The sequence below is a fragment of the Macaca mulatta genome, chromosome 11 (genome assembly GCF_049350105.2).
Source record: "Macaca mulatta isolate MMU2019108-1 chromosome 11, T2T-MMU8v2.0, whole genome shotgun sequence".
Taxonomy (NCBI): Eukaryota; Metazoa; Chordata; class Mammalia; order Primates; family Cercopithecidae; genus Macaca; species Macaca mulatta.
In genome coordinates, this window is record NC_133416.1 from 86,636,336 (window position 1) to 86,652,201 (window position 15,866).

The 15,866-nt window shown below is 38.3% G+C and overlaps 1 protein-coding gene across 2 annotated transcripts in view; it reads left to right on the forward strand.

The window, feature by feature from the left end:
- The window catches only part of SYT1 (synaptotagmin 1), a 594,417-nt gene extending 578,925 nt beyond the window's left edge, over nucleotides 1-15,492 (forward strand). For both annotated transcript variants that reach the window (XM_001084620.4, XM_015152348.3), the window contains exons 10-11: nucleotides 7,237-7,370; nucleotides 12,414-15,492. In XM_001084620.4, the coding sequence (XP_001084620.1) occupies nucleotides 7,237-7,370; nucleotides 12,414-12,620 (341 nt within the window). In that variant the 3' untranslated portion in view covers nucleotides 12,621-15,492. The remainder of the gene's footprint in view (nucleotides 1-7,236; nucleotides 7,371-12,413) is intronic.
- Nucleotides 15,493-15,866: the final 374 nt, after the last annotated feature.

Genomic DNA, 15,866 nt, shown 5'->3' on the forward strand with positions numbered 1-15,866 from the left:
ACAGCATAGGGTTTGTGGAGATATGACAATACATCAGGACGGGGCTGTGAATGCATGGTGGAGTTCAGACTTTTTAGTCCACAAGCCACTAAAGAGTTTTAATGAGGAGGATAGTATGATCAAATATAGCTTTAATAATTATATGAAGAATGCTTTGAAATTGAGGGCATTACTGCAGGAGAATTGGATTTCTGATCTTGAGACGTGGTAGTGGGTTAGAAAGAGAGAAATAACCAGAGAAACAATGTGAAGGTAAATTGGCATGGGAGGTAGAGAAGAAAGAATCAAATATGGCTCCAAATTTTTAGGTTTATGAGATTGGAATAATGGCACAAGGACAGGCTTAAAAGGAAAGGAATGAGCTCAGTAGGTCTCTGTCTGCAGGATAAGAGAAGAGTTAAGGTGGTTGTGGCCTTATAGCACATGGGCTGCATTTACATTTCTGCAAAGCTTGCCCATTGGGGTCCCTATAATTGGAGAAAAATCACTACCTGGATTTTGTACCTAGTTCCAAAGTCTTCCTCCAAGTTTACTTTATATTACTTGTTTGGGATATAGCTCCACATGTTGAAACTGTGCCTCTAACAACAGTGTTGGTGAAGACATTGCGTTCCAGTGGCAGATTCTGTGGTCAGAAATTTTGTTTCAACAGAGGTAGCAATAATATCGGAAGCATAGGTTGCATTGTAGAGTGTCTGAGAAAAGGGGTGCAGAGAAAAATCCTATCAAACGTGTTAAAATCATGTCAAATGTGATATACTCATAAGAACATGCTCTTGAACATCTTGGGGCAGAGGAAGGGATGGGAGAGAATAAAGGAGGATCATCTCATGCTCAAAGAGAGAAAAAGAAGGGAGCAAAGGAGAGTTTAGCAGGAAGGGTACTGTGGAAATGCCAGCAAAGGTGGGATCAGGGATTATCTGGAAAAGAGAGAATTTCTGGGGTGCCTGTTGATCCACATCCGAATTCCTTATGTCTATTCCCTCCACACAGTTGAAGTCATCAAACCAACCAAACCTTTGTATAGCATGGTGGGTGATGGAGAAGAACAGTAATTGGAACAGCCAGGAAACAGACATACCTCATATGCCATATATGTCTGTATATTATATATCATCTCCTCTTGCTCCCTGACCAAAAAAAGATGGCAGATTCATTGTATCCAGGGTATACTGATGGAGGCAAGTAGGATGGAATGCCATGCCTGAAGGACTAGGTGGAGGTGATAGTTCATGCCACTTAGAGCTAGATATTGGAGCATCAGGGCTAGATTAACCTGCTAGGTACTGGTTGCTGGAAGGAACCCTTCAGAAATGAAACTCCTACCAATTAATATGAGAGATCTATGTTTCACTCAAAGTTAATGCCAGAACATGTACTAAATGAACCAAAAAGAATGGCACCAGACCACAGGTGTCTACCTCATGAATTGTATTCAGAAGGGGCTGCCCATTTGGCAGAGTTGTAGAATGGCTAGTTCATCTTTAGAGTTGTTCATAGACTGAAGCTGATCAGGTAATTACAAAACCAGTCAAACAAGGTCTATATCCTCATCCCTGAAAATAGCTAGTGAGACCAAAGTAGTCATCTGGTCACCACGCTAGGATCCTCTGCTTCCCTCTCACATGGCATAGTCAGTGTTCCAGGTCTCCACTGTCTTGGAGCTGAGGAACAATTTGATTCGCTAAGTCATATCACTGTAGCTTTAACACAGTGACTTCCTATTCCTCATTCTGAATAGGAAAAAGTTTGGGGTGGAGAGTAGTTGTACAGCTAAGTGGAAACCAGAAAGAAGAAAACAGACTATAAAATTTTCTCAGAGCAGAAAGGAGTCAAGAGAAAAAGCAAGGGAGGAGGTATGGATATTACCTCACTCCAACAACCAATACATACTACCACATCTCTAACAACAACAAATCTCAAGCCTGAGGGACTCCTTTTCTCTAATTCCTCATTTTCAGCAGAATAAGGAAAGTAGATACTCCAGGCATAATATAGCTAAGTGTATCAACATTAGCTGGCCTCAGAATCTGGAAAGAAGCTCAGTAAATCAGTTTTGATTCACAATGTCCTCCAGCCTCAGTAATAAGATTCCATTAGGAAATCTGAGTTTAACTTTTCAGCTGTGTGTGATCTATTGATGTCAGAAATGGGAGCAAACCATACAGGATGTTGAATCAGTTTCCCATCTCACACCGCGAGACCACCTCATATAGGTGGTAATGAAAGAAATGCTCCCTTTGTCTTTCATCTCATACATGATGACATTCTTCAAAACGAACCAGTTGTTTAGAGTGGGTATGCTGCTTTCCAGAAATAAACTGGGACTGGGATAGCTTGGCTTACTTGTGCAGCAAATGGGAAGACTTTTTCCCATTAGCTAATGGTGGTTACCAATTCAGCAAAGTGAGTTGAAGGAGAGTCTGATTCACAGATGCTGACTTCGATGTTAGCCCTTTCATAAAACCATAGTAATAATTAACAATGAAATGTGCCAGCCACACTTTGAATCACTTTCCATGTGGTAACTCAATTTAATTTTAACAACTTTATGAGCTAGGCATTATCATTTTCACTATTTTACAGTTGAAGGAGTTATGCCACAAAGAGGTGAAATAACTTCTCCAAGACCACACAGCTAGAAAAAAGCAGAGCCAAGATCCAAGTTAGACTGGCTGTAGAGTCTGTACTTGTAAACACTGCACTAAATTGTCTCTCTGACATATCACAAAGAGCAGCAGGTTTAGAGTCAGGATAGACTGGTTTGAATTCTTTAAAAAAAAAAAAAAAAACAGCCTTTCTGGCTGGGCGCAGTGGCTCGCTCCTGTAATCCCAGCATTTGGGGAGGACGAGGTGGGCAGATCACTTGAGGTCAGGAGTTCAAGACCAGCCTGGCCAACATGGTGAAACTCCGTCTCTATTAAAAATACAAAAATTAGCTAGGCATGTGCCTGTAATCCCAGCTACTTGGGAGGCTGAGGAGGGAAAATTGCTTGAACCCGGGAGGTAGAAGTTGCAGTGAGCCAAGACCGTGCCACTGCACTGCAGCCTGGGTGACAAAGCGACACTCCATGTCAAAAAAAAAAAGGACTCAACTACTTTTTTAAGATAAGTTAAACAAACAAAAGAAGTGAAGTGTCCCACGTCCTGCATCTATTCCATTAGCAACAAGGATTATCTAAATGATCATTGAAGATGGGGTGTCAGTATTTAGATGATGAAGGTTTCCATGAGTTCTTGTTTTGGGGAACAGAATGAATCCATACAGTTGCAGAGATGCAGAATGCCTAGAGACAGTAGCCCAACTTTTTGTTGCAGGTTTCCTATGCTATTTACATGTTTCAAAAAACCTAGTGAATGTTTAGATGTTATGCATGGTGTCCAGCAGCCGTACTCAGGAAAAGCAAGAGCAATATTTGTGAGTTTCATTACATCTTATTTTACTATTTCCATAAAATTTTGTTTTGTTGTGCAATCACGAGGACTTCTAAGCCACCAACAAACTGACAAGGATTTTGCTTTGCAGAACAACCCCTAAAACAGAAAAAATTCAATTATCCAGTGGCCTATTTTGTAGGAGAGGTAATCTTTGCTTTAGAATTTTCAAAAGTGTGTTCTTAAAGCACAAATGTGACTCATAGATGGGTGTATTTCCATTTAGAGGACTCAATCAGTAGCTGGGGATGGAGGAGCAAGGTCTAGATCTCAGAAAAAGTTACGAACAAGCTAGGCAAGAGATTAGGGATATCGCTAAAGGGACCCACATTCAGGACAAGACTTCAGTACAATGAAAGAACTAAAAGACACTTAGCTCCTTGGCAATCAAGACTGGAGGAAATGGAGAAGCAATCTAAGACTTCAGATTGTTGGGCTAAGAAGATGCTCAAATGTGCCCATCCAGGTACATAACATATAGTCTAGACTTATCCAGGCACAAAAGCTGATAAAGAACTCTAAGTTTCTCCCAGCTTTTGTTTTGATTAAGATGGGAATTTTGCCTGCAAAGTAAGTGCTTTGGTACCTGTGCCAGGGTCAATCTGCAAAGGCAAAGACCAAGACTTCCCGTTTACAGCAGTTCCAAACCTGCTCCGCTTTCAGCCCTCTGGTTTTGTTTGTTTGTTCGTTTTTGTTGTTGTTGTTTTGAGACTCTGGCTCTGCTGCCCAGGCTGGAGTGCAGTGGCATGATCTTGGCTCACTGCAACCTCCGCCTCCTTGGTTCAAGTGATTCTCCTGCCTCAGCCTCTGGAGTAGCTGGGATCACAGGTGTGCACCACCACACCCAGCTAATTTTTGTATTTTTGGTAGAGATGGGGTTTCACCATGTTAGTCAGGCTGGTCTCAAACACCTAACCTCAGGTGATCTACCTGCGTTGGCCTCCCAAAGTGCTGGGATTACAGGTATGAGCCACTGCACCCGGCCCCCAACCCTCTGTTCTCTTTTTTATGTATCATGAAATTGTAGAATACATCTAAATCATCAGAACTGGCACCCTCTACTTACAAAAGCAACAGATCAGCAAGTCCTAAGTTAATTGACCTCACCATCTACCTCTCTTCCCCCTGCCTTCTATTGTTTCTCAAACATGCAGAAGGAGGTGCTACGTAGGGCCTTTGCAGGTACTGCTCCTTCTGGCTGATACCAGCATCCACCATACAGCCAAATGACTGGTTCTTTCTTGTCTTTTGGTTCTCGGCGAAAACGTTGCCTTCTCAATGAGGACTTTCCTGATCAACCTTATTAAAATCACCCTATTCTCCCCAAGGCATTAATAACATCATGTCAGAGCTTTTAGCAAAATCTGAAACTATCCTGTTGGGTTTTTAATTTGCTTACTGAAATGGCTGATGTGCAAGGTTTTTTCTTATCACTTATTGTGTTAAATTAATCAGTAGATACTCAGAGTGCTTCTCTTGAGAAAATCTATGCCTCAATTAGGTTGATAAAGTTTCAACACATGAACACAGGAGGCATATACAGTATATACATGTATTGCATCAGTGCCAAAGAACAACTGGAGACATGACTATCTTTATAAAATTGCAAGGAGTTGGATGGGGGAGCTAGGGGACTTTATAAAACAAACAAGGTCTCTGAACCAAAAATCAACTGTGTGTGAACCAAAAATCAGTTGGCTGTGAACAGTAACATGAATTATGAGTGACATTTTTTGCCTCCATTTACAACTGTTTACAGTGGATTATTTTTTTTTAACTGATCATCTCTTTAGTTTATGGAGCTGGTTTCATATCTCTAGGCCTGGTTTTTAAAGATATTCTTAATTTTGATGAAAATCTTCATTATGATCCCCTGGACTGGATGTCACATTTTTTAAAATCTCCTAACAACATGTATCCTAGTAATGTAGGCTTTGGGGTAGTGGGAAAAAGACAGGAATGGGAGTCTGAAGACCCAGACTGAGGCCCTAAATAAGTTCCACTTATTCAACAAAAACTGAATATGTGCCAGGCACTGTTTTAGCAAATTCAAATAGTGACTATAACAGACAAAGTGTCTGTCCCTTAGGAATTATGTTCTACTGGGGATGGGGGGGGAGATAAAAATACCCTTTTTTCATCTGCAGTTTTCTCTTCTAAAAATAGGTGGCATTAGACCAGATCATCTGGAAAGTTTCTCCCAGCTCTACATGTTCCGAGAGAGAGAAAAGAAAATTTGAAAGGCTTAGCAGTAGTTATTTTAGGGAAGTAAAATCCTAGATTTAAATTTTTTTTCTTTTTGGTCATCATTGCTTTCTGATATTTTTTCTTTTGTTTTTTTTTTTTTTTTTTTTTTTTGAGACGGAGTCTCGCTCTGTCGCCCAGGCTGGAGTGCAGTGGCCGGATCTCAGCTCACTGCAAGCTCCGCCTCCCGGGTTCACGCCATTCTCCTGCCTCAGTCTCCCGAGTAGCTGGGACTACAGGCGCCCGCCACCTCGCCCGGCTAGTTTTTTGTATTTTTTTTAGTAGAGATGGGGTTTCACCGTGTTAGCCAGGATGGTCTCGATCTCCTGACCTCGTGATCCGCCCGTCTCGGCCTCCCAAAGTGCTGGGATTACAGGCTTGAGCCACCGCGCCCGGCCTTTCTGATATTTTTTCTATAATGAACATGCGTTACATATGAAATGGAAAAATGTTTAAGAAAAACAGTAGAGATTTTCCTTTCAACCGTGAGCATTGGTTTCTAGTGACCTGAAGGTACAACATTCATCCATTAGGAATGGGAGCTGTAAATGGAAATTGTCTTGCCCCTGCAGTGACTTATTAATCTTTGCCTAATGAGGCTTTAGGGAAACTGCTCAGGGGATCTTTATGCTCCTTTTCCCATTGCTTCAGTATGTACCAGTCTCTTCTCTTTTCCTCAAACACTTGAAGTTCTTCTCTACCTAGGAGTATTTAGGCTCAGTTGGCCTGATCTTACCCTTCAACCTTCACATCTCAGCTTAAATGTTACTTCCACAGATGCCTTACCAGAGCCAACTAAAACCTAAATTCCCTATCTACTTTACTACTCACCATATCATCCTTGGTATTTCCTATATTATTTCTACTATGCTTTTTTCTTACAGAGCACTCTTGTCAACTTGTAATTTCATGTCTTTTGTTTCTATATAAACTTAGTCTATTTTTCCCCACAGTCTGAAGCTTCATTGTGAAGACAGGGATAGTCCGTTGTGTTGAGGCTATATTCCTAGGGCCTAACAGTGCCTATCACATCATAGGTATTCAACTAATATTGATTGAATAAATTAATAAATGAATGAATAAAATGGTTCTTTTGTCCTCTCTCTGTTAAGAGTTTTATTCCCATACAGTGTTGTGCTGCAGGCAAGCCCTTCGCCAGCTCACAAGAGTGAACTGTTAATTTTTCAGGGATTTTGCAAGCCAATTGTTAAGCTTAGTGGCTTGACATTGGCCTCGGTTGGAGTATATATATAAATACCATAGACATAGGAAAATGCTACATGTTAAGACTTTTTTCTTCCCCAAAGAGCTGGTTTACCAGCATACCGCTACTCTCATCTTCTAAATCAAACTATAAATATTGAGCTGTCATGCAAAAAGCATGCCCCATAGGTTACTTAAAATATTTCAATAAAAAATTACTGAATTTAAAAAATACTAAATACATGCTATGTAATTATTTACCCATGGGAAATACTTAGTTCTTTTATAAGCTAAATTATAATCTAAAATATGTGTCTCTGATCTCCTAAAGTTTCTTTCCTGTTTTTCATTCAGATCCTTATGTGAAGATTCACCTGATGCAGAATGGTAAGAGGCTGAAGAAGAAAAAGACAACAATTAAAAAGAACACACTTAACCCCTACTACAATGAGTCATTCAGCTTTGAAGTACCTTTTGAACAAATCCAGGTAATGTCAAACATAATTTTGTCTTCCCACTCAATTTCATTCCTTCAGACCACATAAATTATACACACAGACCTTGTAAGTTACCAGCACACATGCCTTCATTAGAACTGCCATTCTTTCTCCCATGCACATTTGATGCTTGAGCTACATCAAGAAGGATAGGATAAAATATACAGCGCAGGATGTGCTGACTCATCAGCCCAAAACAGCTGGCACTGTGTTGAGCGGAAAAAGAGGAAAAGCAAGTAGGAAAAAGAAAATCAACAGAATAATTCTGCTCACTCAAAAAGTGCATCTATAAAAGTTAAAAAGCCCAGAGAAAAACATGAGCTTTCACTGTTTACTCCCAGACCATAAATAAGTCTCCTCATCAGATCTTTAGAGCAAAAAATAGTGACAAGAGAAATATTTTTGGTTGATGCTAAATATGCCGCATATTGAGTCTTTATTAAAAGATGATTAACAATAGAAAAATTAGGCTAAAGTTGTATTTTCAATTATTTAAATTCAGCTTCCTGTGTCTGAGTTGGAATGGATGGCCATTTTAGTAAAAATGGAGACTTAATTTGCCAGACAATAATTATGATGGGAAATATTCTATTAAATGTCCTTGTAGTTAACATGTTCAAATTAAGTTGCTACCTGTAGCCACAATGATAACATGCAACCTTATCATTTAGGGGTTTTTAAAAATATTTACATTTTCTCACCCCATCTCCATAGTTAGCCTAAAAGAATCTAAAGTTCCGCAGGGCGCGGTGGCTCAAGCCTGTAATCCCAGCACTTTGGGAGGCCGAGACGGGCGGATCATGAGGTCAGGAGATCGAGACCATCCTGGCTAACCCGGTGAAACCCCGTCTCTACTAAAAAATACAAAAAACTAGCTGGGCGTGGTGGCGGGCGCCTGTAGTCCCAGCTACTCGGGAGGCTGAGGCAGGAGAATGGCGTGAACCCGGGAGGCGGAGCTTGCAGTGAGCTGAGATCCGGCCACTGCACTCCAGCCCGGGTGACAGAGCGAGACTCCGTCTCAAAAAAAAAAAAAAAAAAAAAAAATCTAAAGTTCATATCCAATAATTTTGGGCCATTTCTCGCAAATCTTTAATGGGCATCATAGAGTCAAACTGCATGAAACAACACTGTTATTACATTTTATTCAATAATTGGCACAGGTGTATATTTTCAGTGATGTAAAAGTTTGCCCATAACTTGAAGGAGAAACAAAGAGCAGACATCAAACCTACAACGAAGAACCTTCTAAAGGTCCGCAATAACAAATATTCTTTAGTATTTTATTTTATTTATTTTAATTGCCAAATAGTAGTTGTACATATTCATGGGGCACATAGTAATGTTTTCATATATATAATGTATTGTAATCAAATCAGAGTAGTTAGCATATTTATCATCTCAAACATTTATCATTTGGTTTGGGAACATTCAATATCCTACTTGTAGCTATTTGAAATTATATCATATGTTATTGTTAACTATAGCCATCCTATAGTGGTACAGAACACTAGAACTCATTCCTCCTATGTAGCTGTGATTTTGTATCCTTAAACAAATCTCTCCCTATCTTCCTGTTCCCAGTCTTTAGTATCCTTTGTTCTACCTTTTAATTCTATGATATCAACTTTTCTTTAGCTTCCACATGAGTAAGAACATACAGTGTTTAACTTTATGTTCCTGGCTTATTTCACTTAACATAGTGTCTGCCAGTTTCATCCACTGCCACAAATGACAGGATTCATTCTTTTTTATGGCCGAATCATAGTCCATTGTGTATAAGTACCACATTTTATTTATCCATTCATCTGTTGTTGGACACCTAGGTTAATTCCATATGTTGGCTGTTGTGAATAGTGCCATACCACCCTTAATAGGCCCAGTTGTGTCTTCATTTACCTTTAATCTATTCTTAGAAGACAGTATCTTATGAATGAATCACAGCTTTATTCCATGAAGAAAACTAATATAGCTACCTTATTTTATATATATATAAAATATATATTTTATATATATAAGTATAGCTATATAATATATACATATATAAAATAAGTATAGCTATTATATTAGCTTTCTTCATAGAAACATTAATCCAAAGACATATATATATATTTAAAAAAATGCCTAGGTCCAAGTTAACCACTTTATGTATGTAATCTTATTTCATCCTTAGAAGAACTTTGTGAGAAAAGTACTATTGTTATTATCCCAATTTTATATGTAAAAAAACTAAGGCTTAGAGTTTCTTTATCTATAAAGTAGGAATGATAAGAGTCCTTGTCAAAGTGAGATTATGCAATAAAAGCACTTGGAACAGCGCCCAATACATAGGAACACACAGTAAACGGTCCTATCATCATCATCATTATTATTCACATGCTAATGTCCTTTCTTTTTCAAGTTAGCATTTTATTAGAAAATGGATCTAACCATAAGATTAAATCAGTATACAAATCAGTGCTGTCTAATAGAATTTTATGACGATTGAAATATTCTGTCATCCATGCTGTCCAATAATATGGTAGCCACAGGTGGCAAATGAGTACCTCAGTCACTAATTTGACCAAGGAAAGTTATTTAACTTCCATGTATTTAAATTTAAATGGATACAGCTAGATGTGGCTGGTAGCTACTGTGTAGTATAGGGCGTCTTAAATTACCAAAAATAACCAATAACTCTACCATCTTCATATTGGTTAATAGCTTTAAATATAACATTTATCATATAAATTTTCCCATGGTGTCAAAATTATACATACTTATTTATTTTCAACATCTGTTATATAAGTAAATGCAGAGGACACCGGTTCCCTCTTCCCAATAACTTGTTCGCTAGCCTGAACCAGTGGGCCCCTTGCTTTGGACCCACTCACAAACCCTCAAAACATCAATTTCTTCCAAGAGTTTATTTGCAATATTTCTTCAGTGAACTCAAAGTTCTAAGACCTTATTCCTATGGAAACTAACACCTCCTGGCATTTAATTTTTTTAATTTCACTAAATAGTATAAAGCAAGGCACTGAGATGAAAACTCCCATTGAGCTACAATTCTATGCCTTTAAAATAAATATCCTTTTCAACTACAAACTGCAGAAAATGCAAATATATCGAAAGTGAAGCACATGAGAAATAACACATAGGTTAGATTTCTGGGGCAGCATTTCAGAGGCAATAACATTTTGTCAGGACAGACAGAAACTAAGCCCAATACAGAGTACATTAGACACGGAAACAATGAGCATTCCTTTGGCTGTATCCCTCTTTCTCTACTCCTTGAGTCAGTTTGTTCCTTTTTTTTCCTTTTTTTATAGGTGGCAACTTTTCTAGTCTTTACCTTTTCCTAGAAAAAAATAATTGAGTATTTCACATGCTAAAATAGGGGTTTAAGTTTCCCTTATCCTGAGGTTATAAGACAATCTGCCTGTTCTTCTGTCTTTCTCTATCCCTATGAAATGTATTATGAAAGCAGCAAAATACGCGAATTTCTAAATGCATGTGAAAATGTCAGACTTCCTCCCCCAAATGTAGAAATAAACTACATATGCAGCTGGAAACATTAATCCAAAGGCTTCACAAGGATATTTTGTCTTGAATGCTACTAATCAATGCGTTCCTAAGTGGAATAATCAAACTCTAAAAACTTCTGTTGCCTTTGTGTATCATGTGCCCCGCCCCATTCATTACAATATGATTGCTTCCTGATAAGTTTGCTTAGGACAAGTTCTAAGAATCAATATAGCCCTCTTCTTGCTTCCAGAAACTACCCAGTGGATAGTTAATTCCTTTAACAATGGAATCACTCCCAGGGAAGTTTGTCTCTTTTATTGCCAATGTGTTGCATTTTACATTCTAAATTCCACTTTCAGAAGTGATTGCTTTCTCTGTTCTGAAGCTGTGTATCAATGACATTTCTCATTTCATTAATATAATAAATCAGTCTTCAGCATATAAAGTCCACTAAAGGGCTCTAACTCAGCTGGCTCTTCATCTGGCCCTAGCTTTTATAATTATATTTTCTGCTACTTTTAACTCTGGCAATAAATGTTATATATTCCATTTATTTTAAACTCTTATCCTTACACTCAGCTGTTAGATTGAAACCATCACATATTCTGCTAAGTAAATTAATTACTCAGAAAGTAGAACTGAAATGTGCTTTTAAAAAGTATATCTTTTATACCATAATAGTACAGGTTTGCTTTCATCAGTTTAATCATTCAGAAAAGGAAGTTATCAAATAAACTTTCAAAATCTGATGGAATCATTGAAGTAAATCCTATGTAGCCTAAAATGATATTTACATTTGATATCAATGCCAGATACATAGTAGTTACTCAGTAAATGTTTACTAAGAGAATGTATGGATGAGAAAAAAAATCTTTATTACTAGTTTTTAAAGACTTTCACTATAATGTCATGTTTTATGCTCACCGTCGTATGATTAGTTGAAATTCTACATTAATTTTTTTGTAACATGCTGTCCCCCCTTGAAATTGGATTATTGCACATGGTTGCTTTGGGAATTGTAATCAAATAGAGTGGCCTGAACACCAATGCTAGAACTTTCACTGATGAGACAATTGAAGCAAATGAATTTAGAGGTTAGCACAAGTTGACACAGACCCCATGGCACGGAGGTTTACAGCATAGGCTCTGAAAACCAAACAACTCCTTCCTTAAACAACCTCAGACAGGTTATCTAACTTCTCAGAGCTTCAGGCATCCTTATCCGTATAACGGCAATATTAATAGGATCTATTATGAGAAGTAACTGAGTTCATTCATGTAAAAGACAGTGCAACATATATAATAAAAATTAACGTTTGAGTAGTAAGATGATGATGGTGACAATTATGATATAGTAATGGAAAAAGGAAATTTGGACTCAAGTTTCTACATTCAAGTCATTTTCATCCTCATCCTAGTGCTTGGAGACTGATTCTTTTATTTCCAATTCTTTAGTGCTCAAGGAAGCTTTATAGTCGGGCCTTGTCTCTAGAGCTAGATGATTCATATTCGTTTCATGTCTTCTTTCAGAAAGTGCAGGTGGTGGTAACTGTTTTGGACTATGACAAGATTGGCAAGAACGATGCCATCGGCAAAGTCTTTGTGGGCTACAACAGCACCGGCGCGGAGCTGCGACACTGGTCAGATATGCTGGCCAACCCCAGGCGACCTATTGCCCAGTGGCACACCCTGCAGGTAGAGGAGGAAGTCGATGCCATGCTGGCCGTCAAGAAGTAAAGGAAAGAAGAAGCCTTTCTGCATTTGCCCATATAGTGCTCTTTAGCCAGTATCTGTAAATACCTCAGTAATATGGGTCCTTTCATTTTTCCAGCCATGCATTCTTAACACAATTCAGTGGTACTTCGAATCCTGTTTTAATTTGCACAGATTTAAATGTAGAGAGCCCCTAAGTCCTTCATCATACCACTGCCCTCCAAATCTACTCTTCTTTTAAGCAATATGATGTGTAGATAGAGCATGACTGAAATTATTTATTGTATCACACTGTTGTATATACCAGTATGCTAAAGATTTATTTCTAGTTTGTGTATTTGTATGTTGTGTTTCCTAATCTGTGTATATCTAGATGTTTTTAATAAGATGTTCTATTTTAAACTATGTAAATTGACTGAGATATAGGAGAGCTGATAATATATTATATGGTAATATAGTATCGTCTGCATTCCAGCAAAAATATCAACTCGTAAGGCACTAGTAGAGTTAAACTGACATCTTAAAGGACAACTTAAACCTGAGCTTTCTATTCAATCATTTGAGAACCAAGATAAACTTACACCACATACTTGGTGGGTGAATCCAATTTTGTAGAATTCCTTCACAGGCAAAATAGCATGATCTGAGCAGCAGCATCCAGGCTGACCTCAAGGAAGCATAGCCACAAACCAGAATAGCATCTGTCTGTACATATTTACAAAGCTAAAATAATGGCTTCACTCTTACATTTGAGGAAGCAACTGAACAGGAGTCAATGATTTCATATTACTCCTTGTAGAATAACAACAAGGTGTTCCGTGCGTGTGTGTCTGTGTGTGTGTGTGTGTGGTGTGCACACATTTGTTTGGGGTTGGGGGAGAAGAAGCTAAGGGGAGAAGTTAACATTTATGAACTATTGCCTGACTATTTAAAAAGAAAAAAGTAGCTCTCCGTTATCACCTTTATACAAAATGTGCATCCTGTGAATTCTGTTCCAGATTTCACACCTATCGTAATTCCAAAAGGTTTGCACATTAGAGTTTGTAACAAAATATTTTATTATATAAAACCAGATTAGAAGGAATGCAGGATATTTTTAACACAGCAATCTGTGCTTATTACACAAAATTACTTTGTGGTAAACAGACAGTATTGTAATCCCATCAAAAGATGAAAAAAAAAAAAAAAAACCAACAACAATTAGCCATAGTTCTGAATGCACTTCAATTAAGCCAAAACAGACAGCTAGTGATCTTTTTATATGCTCTTTTTACTTAAATAAGTTTTAATTTGTCCTTTAAAAAAAGGTGAAACAAACCAAGAACAAGTTCTAGAAAACTGAAGCAACCTCTTAGGTATACTAGATGCTTGATTTAGGAGGAGTTTTTTAACGTTTTCAATGTTATTATGTAGTAAATGGCACTATTATGAAGCTACTAGTCATTCCATAAGAGTCTTAAAGGACTGCTCTGTGTAACACTGTGACTGCCGTGTGTGCTTAGACCCGTAGTTTCCTCAGTGGATAGCACTCAATTTATTCCGTAGTGATATTGTAACAATACTGCCATTCCCTTCTACTGCACTGCCCAAGGTGTGTGTAGCACAAACAGTTCTCATTACAAAGGACCAATCCAGAACTGAAAAGCTATGCATAGGACAAGGAAGATACATAGAATGGGGTGGAACACAGCATTTTGTCAAGCACTGTGCAATATTCCATATTTTTCCCCACTATGGTAGACAACCACTTAGTGGAAGGGCAGCCTATTATCTCACGCTGCATCTAGCCTTTTCTCCCATTCACTTCTGTGACCCATTTTAATTCCCAGGCCACAGACAGTAACGATGCTGCGAAATGAAAGTTTGTCTTCACAAATACCAAAACAAAATGGAGGAAAACTAAGCATTGGCCTCATGTTCAGTCTTCAGGATATCACACCATGTCTTTTCAAAAACTAAAGAGAATTCAAAAAGGGCTGATGGTAGGCTTTGAACATGGGGTTGGCTGTTTCCCAATAAAACTGGAATTCCTGTCGTTACTGTTTCCTTATCAAAGAAGGGGCACTTTTGCCTTTTAGGCCAGACACAGCAAACGCTTTACAATTGGCACAGACATAAAGGATAAAAGGAAAATAACATCACCGTCTGCTGATGGTCCATACTTCTTTAAACACATAGGCAATAGAAAATACACACAAGTCAGAATGTGAAATTAAATAACGGTTTGAACAGAAAATTCAAACAAGACTCTTTCCAATTTAAAGGGCCAAACCCTACCAAAGAGAGGGAGTTGACTGGCTTTTAAAAAATATTTAAATACCACAAAAAACATTTAATTTCACTGTATTCAGCTTTAAGTTGTACACAATGAAACCACACTTTAAAACAAGCAGGTTCAAGCTGCTGAATATACATTATTTCTTGCATTAAAGTACTACTAATGCATTCTCTTGCAACACTGCCAGAAATGGGATTGTCACCATAGAATTAGTTGGTACTATGCCATCTTTCACAAGTCAGTGATGGAACCTGCTTTATGACCAAGATTCATCCTCAAATAAGCCACATGTACCCTTCTGACAAAGCTGTGTAAAGTATTAGAATCCGATGCTCTAGAAAGATCCTAGTTGCCTTTGTGTATATTTACTGCCTGCTTGAGTGTTTCTATGTGTGGGTTTTCCCTGTATCTTGTAGAAATGTTGGGGTGTTTTCTTCTGCCATATGGCTCGTGGCCTGCGAGCCAACTACTTCAGCTGTATTTTACCTTCATTTTTGACGAGGTGATTTAAATTTTGTTTCACTTTGTGTAGTGAATTCCACAGTAGTTTTCTGATTGTTGTTAAAAATGACTTAACATATTACACAGATATTCAATAAAAATGTTTTATTTCCTGTTGATGTTGCTGCCTTCCCACTCTTTTCCTTGCCTGACTCTGGTGGTAAGCCAGTGGCCTGTTGACTTTGGGGGACTCCTGGAAGCAGCAGCAGCTAAAGAAAACTGCACTGAATGCCAGCGTCTGAGTCACATCTAAATACAGAATGGCTGGAGGGACGACAACACCCGGGAGCATTTGGCCATGACCGCGTGGTGTTCCTGGGCAGTGTCATTCTCAACATGTGTTTCTCTATGCTTGTTTGTCATCAGTTCATCTGGCAAACTCTGAGGCTCTTCACTTTGCCCAACATGTGTCCTTCGGGGTTTTCACTCCAGAACCCAAGTCACATAGCTTCTCCAGAATGGGACTGAAAACAAGACTATTTTAACCCCAG